Genomic DNA, 12,167 nt, shown 5'->3' with positions numbered 1-12,167 from the left:
GAAACAGAGTCATAGATACAGAGAACAAGGTGGTGGTTGCCAGAGGGGAAGGGGATGTGGGGAGGAGAGAAATAGGTGAGAGAAATTAAGAGGTACAAACTTTCAGTTACAAAATAAATGTCATAGGCATGAAATATACATTGTGGGGAATATAGTCAATAGTTATTTAATATCTTTGTATGGTGATAGATGGTAACTAGACTTATAATGTTAATTATTTTGAAATGGATACACATATCAAACCACTATGTTGTGTACCAGGAACTAACAAAGTGATGTAAGTCAATTATATTTCAGAAACAAACTTATAGAAAAAACGATCAGATCTGTGGTTACCAGAGATGGAGGTGGGAGGAGGGGGAATTGGTTGAAGGCAGTCAAAAAGCTGGAACTTCAGTTATAAGATAAGTAAGTACTAGGGATGTAATGTACAACATGATACATACATACTGCTGTACCTTATAAATAAAAGTTACTAAGAGACTAAATCCTAAGAGTTCTCATCACAAAGAAAAAATATTTTTTTCTATTTTTTGATGTAGTTTCTATGTGTGATAATGGATTATTAAACCTATTGCACTAATCATTTCATGATGTACATGTCAAATCATTATGTTGTACACCTTAAACTTATTCAGTGCTGGATGTCAATTATACCTCAATAAAACTGGAAAATAACTATACACAGTTCTTTAAAATGAGTCTGACTTAATGAAGAATATAGACCCATTTGTTTATAACACATTGAACGCTATAATTACTTCATACTCTAATGTAATAGGTAGTATTTAAAAATAAGAAACGCAGGGAACAAAGATGTTACATTGATATGCCAATTTGAGAAAATAATTTGGATCATATGCAAGCTTGCGTTAAAAGAGTAATATTCATTTATTATTATTAGATGTTTATTGCTCTAATTATTTTTCAGCTTTTTCCTCAAGAGCTCAAAGTGCTTTTCATATCTATTGAGCTTTATTCTCTAAGACTGTCCACCACACAGTAACTCTGTTATCCAGCATACTATTAAACAGAATGATTTTGACATTTATGTTAACTGGCATTTCCATTACATTTCTTTTACAGGGTTGCAAAATGCACACAGGCAAAAAATTGTTTTAACAGCAATGACTTAAAAATATACAAGTTTAAATTGGGCTGTTTATAACCTAAAAGCCAACTTTTACATTTCAAAATGAGATTGCACATACTGATCTGCAGACAAGATTTTTTTTCATTGAATAAGGAAAAAAGATAGGATTTTAATGTGCTTAGAAATTTTCAGATTTCTGAATTATTCAAGAAATATTACATACTCTCAATCTAGATGTATTAGTTCTATTTTATCATGTCTAAATTTTTTAAAATTTGGAATTTGACAGCTCTCTAGTAACCAAAAGTAATTTGCTAACTAAAATACCCCATTTTTGTAATATGCTAAATAGAATAGGGTTTACTGTAAAAAAATAAGTATACTTAAAAAATGCCATCATCTCTTAGGGCTCTTGGACATCATGTAATGCACTGCACTGGCAATTAAACAGAAAATGTTAAAGCACTTTCCTATGAATAAAAGTTGGAATGTGACTTAAACACTGACCTGTCATTTCGTTTACCCTGCTAATATTTCTGTGACATATATGGAGGCAAGTTTCATTTGGAACTATAAAATGAAAAGAATATAGATTTATTCCATTTGTGTGACAAAGTAGTATGTACTGAAAAAGATCTTACAACTCCTTTGATTTTATAAAGGTTTGTGGTCAGTATTTCTTGAATATTATCCATAAGATCTTGATCCAGAGGCGTTGGGGATGGGGCTGACTTGGCTGTTCCATGACTGTGGCTGCAAAAAAATGTACCTGGATTTATTATATGCATGCAACACATAAATATACAAATTCCATAAATGAATTCATGAAAGCCAAACTATCAATAGATGCATTACGAAGGTGGTCTGAAAGGCTAATTGAAGGTGGAGTGGAGAAGGAGGAGTGGAGAAAGGCTCATTGTAAAGAAGAAATCTGAACTTTAAGGGTAGCAAATTCAGACATTCAGGGAATTTCTACCTTTAAGTCCACTTATCTCAACACTGGGCTAAAAATATTTCAAAGGACAGTTCTCTTTTTGAGTACTAAAACTTTTACAATCCATACCTCTGTTTACTCTATATACAACTAAATAAGTATTTATACAGTATTGATAGTACTTCCTCAAAATGGCTTTAATAAAGTTATAGATTGAATACCTGTTGAAATTTAAGTTAAAGTACTTATTCAATCATTATGCATGGAAAATGGCAAATCAATTTAACTATGATGACTGAAACCAGGCATCAGAATTATGTTGTTTCATACTAGCATTTCAAATGGCTTTTGAGATGTTTCTTTTACTTTTTTCATTTTAAGCATTTTTAAAGGTACAGTTCAGTAGCATTTAATATATTCACAGTTTTCTGCAACCATCATCACCATCCATCATTAGAAATTTTTCATCTTCCCCAAATGAAACTGTACCCATTAAATTATAACTCCTGATTCTCACCTTCCCCTAGCCTTGGAAACCACCATTCTGGTCTCAGTCTATGAATTTACCTATTTTAGGTACCTCATATAAGTGGAATCATACAGTATTTATCTTTCTGTAACTGGCTTATTTCACTTAGCACAATGTCTTTGAGGTTCATCCATGTTGTAGCATTGTTAAAATTTATTTCCTTTTTAAGGTTGAATAACATCCCATTGTATGCATATACCACATTTTGTTTATCTATTTGTCAATATCCACTTAGGTCACTTCTACATTTTGCCTACTGTAAATAATGCTGCTATGAACGAGGGTGTACAAACATCTGTTCAAGTCTCTGCTTTCACATCTTTTGGGTAAATACCCAGAAGTGGAATTGCTAGATCATATGGTAATTCTATGTTTAATTTTTTTGAGGAATCACTGTATCATCTTCCATAGCAGCTGCACCATTTTACATCCCCAACAGGAATGTACAAGTGTTCCAATTTCAGCACAATCTGGCCAACACTTGCTACTTTCTGTTTATTTATTTATTTATTTTTAAATAGCCATCCTAATGGGCATGAAGTGGCTTGAGATTTTTCCTATATATACAAGCCTACAACAATATTTTTATGATAATTATGCAATTAAAGCTTAGTCTCCATCCAAATTCTGACATATTATCATTAATAAAGGCTTCTAAATTCCTAAATATTTAGCATACTTCTTATCCTAATATTAATGCCAGATTTATACTATTACAGAAAAGGGAAATGTCAATATTTCTGTGGTCATTTCAGACAATGATGAAAGCCAGTTTGTGTGATTTACATTAAATGAAATTCACATTTAGGGTCCTGAATTAATCAGAATTGCTATATATATAACTCAAATATATCAAATTTATACTTAGCTCTCAACTTTGTTTTGATTACATATACCTGGCTTAATAAAAAATTACTAGCATTCCTAAATAGGTCCAAAGCCTACTCTATTCAAGGACTTACAGCATAAAATTGTTACCCATCTATCTGTCCTTCTCTGTAGCCAGTATACCCTTACCTGATACAGAAGATCCAGCTAATAGCAGAAATACTTTATAGCAGAAAATACTTCAGGAGGTCATCTGGTGCAGTTCACTTTAAAAAGGCAAGTCAAAAACTCAACAATTAAAAAAAATTATGTTCTAATTAATAATCTTTTAAAACAAAATTATTTTGTACTATATTTTGATATCCTATTCCAGTGTATATTTGCTAACTTATTCTTGAAAAGGCATCCCTTAACTTTAGTCAATTGTTTGGAACCCAGAGGATTCGCATTCTTCAACTGTGGAGTTTGGGATTTTTTTTTTTTTTTTACCTTAAGTTCTGCTTTGCTTTTGCTTTTGAATTTCCTTTCCTGGATACCTTTACTTTTTTTCTGGTTATAAAATTAATATATACATACACCAAAAATATATGAAAATATAAAGATAATACAAAACTCAAGTCATTATTTAGAGACAATTACAATTAACTCTTGGTGTATACATTTTTAGAATTTTTATGCACATATACAGATGGAGGTATATAAATTATATTTTCTACAAAAAATGATCATGCTATACTTTCTATTTTTCAACCTTCTTATTCTAATCAACATTGTGTCCTGGATATAGTTCCATGTCAACACATACCATATATATCTAAGGGCTGCAATAGTGTTCTAGCTAATTACTATTAAACAATGGCTAAACTTTGAGGCCTTGACTTCTGAATGTAGAATAGAGAAATGAGTTATCCGCTGGTGAAATGTATTCCTGTCAAATCAAGCACTTGCTGGTTGAGAATGATGAATCCAAGCATAAGTTAGTTATTCCTTTTGTCATAGGCTAAATACACAACTACAGTTACCTCATACCTGTCAAAACAAATTATTCTGGAAGGAGTTTTTAAATTCTATAAAAATTTAATAAAAAGAACCTCTCTGCCTCAAACTCTCATGATGCAGGAAACACCAATTCCTACTCAAACACCAAATACAGTAAATAATTATTTATAGTAATATTTTCCTTCCTTTATTACTTTCCCTTTGTTATATTTTCCCTTTCCAAGATCTCTCTACAATCGTCTCCTAACAATTGTCTGAAGACTCACATCAAGGAAAACTCCAAATTATATTTTTGTCTATTGACTTTCCCCAGCAAAATAATAATAAAAAAACTAAATACATTTTAATACTCAGTTCAGTCCTTAATCAACAAAAGCTAATGATAAATTATTTTACCTGACATGAGTCTTTAAATGAAATAAAAATACAAACGTACTTCTTGGAAGATAGATAACTTTTTTAAACTTTTAGAAACTAAAGTTTCATAGACAGAGTTTATTTAAGTTTCATAGACAGAGTTTATTTCATTACGCTTTGTTCACCACTGTATGCTAAACAATGCAGGTTGTGGTACTCAAAGAAATGTTCTCCATTTTATCTAAGTTTTTCTTCATATTTTCCCAGGAGGTGATGCAAAGAAAGACAACTGTGCTTGAAAGGGAAGGAACTTTAAATAATTCTGTAATTTTTTTGTGATATCTCATTAAACAAATGAAGACACACAAACATGCACAAACACATGGGTGTGCACACATACACACACACACACACACACACACACTTACAGAAAAGATGTACTAGATGGTGTGTATATTAACTGGCCTGCTTCTGCTAGCTCAATGGCATGTTTTCTTTCAAGCTTTTCATAAAGAAGCACAATGCTTGATTTGGGCTGGTCATATTATCTGAGCAAAATCTTCTGCAGATACTTGCTGTTGAAATACTCCAGTCTGTTCAAGAAGCATATAAGATAAAAATTCCAAAAAATTACTGCCATTTTATTCAGTATTTATACTCTAGTTAGAAGGTCCCAGAACTGGTTCATCAACTGCTTATTCTAAATGTGCTTTGTTTAAATGGAAAAAATAATCTATGGTGTAAAGAGAAAATAACTTATAAGAAAATTTTACTTAATTTCAAATATGTCTTTATTAGGAAATTGAAGTTTTAGGTTTATCCCATTAATGTCAACCAAGCCAAGGGAAACACAGACTATGAAGATAAAACTTTTGCACCAAAGACAGAAATATTGGCCAAGTAGGTTCTATATTTCAGCGAAGGTCATTGAAGGAAGAGGGCTTATATAGTTCATTTCAATGAATGGGAAAAGGAATAGAACAACTATGTTAAATGTTTGCTTAGGGAATCTGAATTTAAACTCACACAGTAAACTCACAAAATGAAAAATAAATCATGTTAAACCACAGTTTCACAACACCTGAGTGAAAATGTTCAACTAAATATAAATTTATGGTCAATAAGTTCATATTTTAAAAAACATTCACCATAATCTTGAATAATTTCCTGAGGTCTACTTCTTTTTCAAATGTTTACAAATTAAAAGGCACTTTCTCTGCACTCTTATTCTATAAAAACAGAAAAATTGGAAACACTCATAATGCCTAACAGTAAAAAGTGGTTTTAAGTGCACTACAATTCCTTCATGTCAGGAAATATTTTAAAACCATTTAAAATGATTTTCATTAAGAGTTTTAAGAATTCGTCAAAATGTGTGTAACTATTCTAAGTGAAAAAGAAAAGCAAAATTATATATATGGCATGAGCATAATAATAAAAAAATAAGCATAGGAAAAAGACTGGGAAGTATACCAAGTGATTGTTACTTAAGAATAAGATGATATTTTCTACTTTTCTGCATTTTTAACATTTAAAAAAACAAATCATATTTTACTTCTATAAAGGGAAAAGTAAACTGTATTACATTCAAAAAAAAAAAAAGGCACTTTCTGATGCTCCAGGAGTCTAAGGTCACCTTGATTCTATGCTCAAGTTGTCAACCTGAAGTTGGCTCAGGAAGACAATAGGTGGCAGTATCAGAAAAACCAAACAAAAAACCTGTAGAATGTTAAATAGCAATTTTTATCAATGAAAAAATTCGGACCCAGAAATTTATAGACCTTGGTAGAGATGCTATTTTAGAGGAAGAGGATATTTGTGAGAATCGGTGAGAGCAAAGGGAAGAAGAAGAGAAGGAGATGACCCAAATCTATGTAACCATGAAGGTTTTTTTTTAAACATCTTTATTGGAGTATAATTGTTTTACAATGGTGTGTTAGTTTCTGCTTTATAACAAAGTGAATCAGTTATACATATACATATATCCCCATATCTCTTCCCTCTTGCGTTTCCCTCTCTCCCGCCCTCCCTATTCCACCACTCTAGGTGGTCACAAAGCACCAAGCTGATCTCCCTGTGCTATGTGGCTGCTTCCCACTAGCTACCTATTTTACATTTGGTACTGTATATATGTCCATGCCACTCTCTCACTTTGTCCCAGCTTACCCTTTCCCCTCCCCATATCCTCAAGTCCATTCTCTAGTAGGTCTGTGTCTTTATTCCTGTCTTGCCCCTAGATTCTTCATGAAGTTTTCAAAGTCTGTGCGTGTAGCTCTTCCACAGACAAAAGTCACTGCATAAAACCACATGGAACATAAACAGAAAGCCAAGTAATTAGCTCAAACTGTTTATTGTAAAAAATATTTAATTGTTTGGCCGTTTGAATTATCAGGAAGGACAAGACAATAAGTGTAAATAGTCCAATTCATGGTTTACATCCCTTCTCTGTGATCAAAAACAAACATCCAAATCAAACATGTGGAAAAGACCGACTTTTGTTAGATCTTTTGCATTTATAAGAAGGGTAAATTAATCTTTATCAGAGTTTAAAATAAACTGGCTTTGGGGGTGACCACTATTATAATTTCTCTTGGTTCTCTGACATTAACTTCATCTTAGAAAACATCTTTCCTGGATGGTGGCATAAAAGGATGTTGACAAAGTGTCAACCTTACCGCTTGTGCCAAGGGTTTGCTGCTAAAACCGTATCTGCCAAGCATAAAGTGGATAGCTAGTAGGAAGCAGCCACATAGCACAGGGAGACCAGCTTGGTGCTTTGTGACCACCTAGAGTGGTGGGATAGGGAGGGTGGGAGGGAGGGAGATGCAGGAGGGAAGAGAAATGGGAACATGTGTATATGTATAACTGATTCACTTTGTTATAAAGCAGAAACTAACACTCCATTGTAAAGCAATTATACTCCAATAAAGATGTTAAAAAAAAACAAAACCGTATCTGTTGTTTTACACAGCTCCTTCAAGGAATCTAGACTGAAGCAGCAGATTTAATAAGGGTTGCTACCAGGGCACTTAGGAATAGATCATAATTTAGAATAGTTTAAACATTTGGATTTAAAATCTAGGACTAAATTTAATATCAACATTAAAAATATCCCTTTTATAATTCATTTAGTCATTCATTCAAAAATATTGCTTGGGTACTTATTATGTGGAAGGAACTTTTCTAAGTGCTGCAGTTACAGAACTTAGTGCAGAGAAGGTCTCTGCCCTTTTGCCACTTACATTTTAGTTGGAGAGAAACATACAATAAGAATAATGATATATTTATATGAATTATATTTTTTCAAATTAAAATAAAATTTTATTTAATAAACAAGATGACATTAAAATATTAGAGAGTTATATGTTATTCAGATAATTACAGTACATTGATATAATAGAGAATGATTGAGTATTAAGGGAAGAACTCTTTGAGGAAATGAAAGTTTAGTCAAGGCTTAAATGACATGAAGGTACTAGGCATGCAAAGATCAGACAGAAGAGCATTCCAGACAGACGGAACGTTACATAAAGGCTTTAAGTTAGAAATGTGCTGAACTTAATGTGTTAGGAAGGACAACATGGCTACAGTGTAGTATGTGGCAGAGAGAACAGAATGAGATGTGGAAGGAAATCTAACAGTAGCCAGATTTGTAAACTGAGGTAAAAAGTGTGGATATTTTTTAAGTGACAAGATAATAGAAACTTTAATTAGGATAGTAACATGATCTGATGTAAAATCCCTTTCTCTGGAACTGGGCATAATATCCCCTACCCCCATAAAAGGGAGGTCTGAGAATTTTATGGCACACAATTTAGTTTTGGGGTCTGGACTTGGCATCAGTTATGTCCTTCATGATAAAAAGAAAAAGAAAGATCTTTGTCTTTGTTTTTTAGCTGTCATCTTTTTTATAACATGTGGATGAATAAATCTCAATTTTACCCAAGAGAAACATACAGAAAGAGATACAGGCTCACTTCCACTTTTCTATACATGTACATAAGCATACTTTTGGCAAATTCTCACTTGTCTTTCCAGTAATATTGTCCCCAGTGTCCCGATATGTCTTCTATGCCAGCCAGCAAATTATCAAATAACTGCAATAGGAGAAAACATATGTCTAAATATACAGTATGCATGAGGAACTTGGTCAATTACTACCAAATAAAAGAATCCCTCAAAAGTGTCTTCAAAATTGTTGATTTCATCCCACTTGCTTATTTTTTTAATCTTAAGTTCTTTTCAGGGTAAGCATAAAAAGGAGCATCTATATTTATATGTAAGAATATTTGCAGTAATTCTAGTATAAGCATTGGAGACACTCCTTTTAAAATTGAAAGTGCACATATAAATCAGTATCATATGATAGATTCATTCATCTACCAAAAATCTGGGCCTGGTAAAATGAAAGACATAAAAGTAGTAAAAGGCATGGCCCCTGCCTTTGAAGAACATAGAAACAAATTGAAGAGGCAAGACTTAAAGAAGTGGACAGGGATCAAAACACATGCATGATAATACAGTTCAAACTTGGCATGTGTACATGTATAAATGCAACAAGAAAGGGAACATTTAGGAAAGAAATGGAAAAAGATGGAGTTAGAGAAGGCTTATATGAAAATGTGCATTGTGAGCTGGCCCTGAAGAAATGGGGTTACATATGGAAAAAATAAATCATTCTATGTAATGGGAACATTGTGAGTAAAATGTACGGGAGAAAACAAGGAACTATATAAGAGATTTATGAGAAAAAGAAGGTTGGATAGATGTAGGTCAAGGGTGGGGAAGAGAAAATAGTTAACAAAGGACTTTAAATACTAAGATTAAAAGTTTAATTTGACATAACATCACAAAAATAACCTGAATATATGTATGAGGAAATAATAAACCCAATTTGAGTGATATTCTACAAAGTAACTTCATGCACTTTTCAAAAAATGCCAGTGTCATAAAAAACAACAAAATGCTGAAAAATAGTTTTAGATTAAAGGTAACTAAAAAGATATGACAACTAAATGCAATGTATGATACTAGATCAGGAGAAAAGTGCTATAAAAACATTATTGGGGGCTTCCCTGGTGGCGCAGTGGTTGAGAGTCTGCCTGCCGATGCAGGGGACACGGGTTCGTGCCCCGGTCCAGGAAGATCCCACATGCCGTGGAGCAGCTGGGCCTGTGGGCCATGGCCGCTGAGCCTGCACGTCCGGAGCCTGTGCTCTGAAACGGGAGAGACCACAACAGTGAGAAGCCCACATACCGCAAAACAAACAAACATAAAAACTTTATTGGGACACTTGGAAAAATTTTGAATATGGAGTTAGATTACACTATTGTTTCAGTTTTAAACTCTCTGAATTTGATAAAAAATTGTGATTATGTATTAGAATGTCCTTTTACTTAGGAAATATTTATACATGCTGAAATATTTAGCAGTGAATAGTCAGCTGTCTACAACTTAATCTCAAATGATTCAGCAAATGACAATAATAACATATACATATATAGACAGAGAGTGGTAAAGCAAAGATGGCAAAGGTTACACTGAATCCAGGTAGAGGGTATATACATATTCATTGAACTATCTTTGAAATCTGTATCCTTGACATTTTTAAAATAAAAAGTTGGAAAAAAGAAAATAAAGTTTGACTCCATCCTATAAATTGGTTAAATAAATTAAATTATGTCTTATCAATATAATATATATTATACAGTCATTAAAAGTCATCCATATGGTAGAAATAATACAGTAAAAAATATGATTTCCCCCCAAAGTAGCCTAAAAATGTAATTCCATTATAATAAAAATCCCAACATATGTTTTTTTTTTACAAATTGGGCAATCAAGTATTAAAATTTGAAGAAAAGAACATAAAAAGTTGAATTAGTCATGCTTATCCGTACACATTCTTAGGCACATAGTTATTAATAAAACTTGTGTTTTATGTATAAAAAGCCATTACACGTGCTGAAAGTTATAGTCTAGTATTAAGAATTAATATGTTAAACAAACCAAAAACAGTTATAATTTGAAGTAAAATAACTCATTATTATTATTATTATTATTATTATTCAACCTGGATAGGACTTTAAAGATCATTTAAACAGCCATTTAAATTTACTGATTAGGAAACCAAGGTCACAAATAAGTTAAAAGACTTTTCTAAGATAATGAGGGAAGCTGGATATTAACAGAGCAAATGCTAGAATTCAGACTTCCATTGTTCTTATCTTTTACCAGAAGAACGACTTATTGATTTTCAAATTACAGATTGTCACAATATAACAAATACCTGTTCAGAATTCATAAAATCATGTCTCCTTTTATTAGAGAAATTCAAGTATAAGAAGACCTAACATGTAAGGACCTAATATACAACGGTTAGTTCCAGTCGACAAAATGACCTACTTGATGTATAGACATCTTACCCGAATGAAAATTTGTTTGCTCACAGTTGGAGAGGTCTCTCTTCTAGTCACATCTAATAAGTCAACAAGAGGATGAATGGTTATCCCCTACAAAATGTAAAACAGAAAGCTGAATTTCTTTCATATGAAATTAGTGCTTGAATATTTCCCTGGTGTGTGTGTCTGTGTGTGTATGTATGTTTGTGTGTCTGTGTGTCTATGTGTGCGTGCATATGCACATATCTCTTAATCTGGCCATGACAGAAATTTAGAATATTCTCTTAAAATTCAGAGGGAACATTGGTCTAACACCAGAGAGACGTGCTGTGGTTTTCTCTCACAAAGATCAATAGGGAATATATATATGTATTGTTTACAAATATGTGGGTCATTTAATGAATCCTAAAAAAAAAATCTACCACTATATTTCAAAAACAGAAAGTAGTCAAATCACAGAGCCAAAGTGCTGCAAGAGATTTTCATTTCAATTATTGCCAAATACCTCAGGTATATCATTTTGTCTTTATTATACATCATCCATTATATATGGGATTACAGTCCTCTCCACATGTTACTTTAAATTTTTCTTAAGAGGGATAATAAAAGAAGCAAACATTCTATATTAATAACTATTCATCGAGTTGTGCCACAATATTTATTGAACATGTATTAGCGCCAAATTCTATATTAGGCTCTGGAGTTACAATGGGAAAGTAAAGTCAAAAGGGTCCATAACCTTATGGAGGTTACAGTGTAGTATGTCTCAGGGAGAGAGCCATTAGTTTAATAATTGCAGTAATGAATGAACAACTACAACTTGAGATAAGTGTTCTGAAGGAAATGAAGCTGGTTTATGACAGAGTAACACAGTTTAAATTGAAGGATAAGTTTTTCCTAAGCTAAAACCTAAAGGATGAGCAGACTTTAGCTATATGAAGGGGAAAGAACCATTCCTGGCTGAGGGAATAATAGCACTGATAACGCCCCTTGGCATGGCATATTAGAGAAAATGAAAACCTTGTG

General features: G+C 32.6%; 1 protein-coding gene across 1 annotated transcript in view; it reads right to left on the bottom strand.

Moving 5' to 3' along the window:
* Positions 1-1,496: 1,496 nt before the first annotated feature.
* The window catches only part of LOC112066431 (sodium/hydrogen exchanger 2-like), a 44,975-nt gene continuing 34,304 nt past the window's right edge, over positions 1,497-12,167 (bottom strand). The window contains 5 exon segments of the mRNA XM_055081591.1: positions 1,497-1,529; positions 1,735-1,846; positions 5,169-5,333; positions 8,767-8,837; positions 11,166-11,252. Coding sequence (XP_054937566.1) covers positions 1,497-1,529; positions 1,735-1,846; positions 5,169-5,333; positions 8,767-8,837; positions 11,166-11,252 — 468 coding nt within the window.

Source organism: Physeter macrocephalus, chromosome 21 (genome assembly GCF_002837175.3).
Source record: "Physeter macrocephalus isolate SW-GA chromosome 21, ASM283717v5, whole genome shotgun sequence".
Classification (NCBI taxonomy): Eukaryota; Metazoa; Chordata; class Mammalia; order Artiodactyla; family Physeteridae; genus Physeter; species Physeter macrocephalus.
Note: the sequence above shows the minus strand (reverse complement) of the source record. Positions and strands in the feature narration are given on the sequence as shown.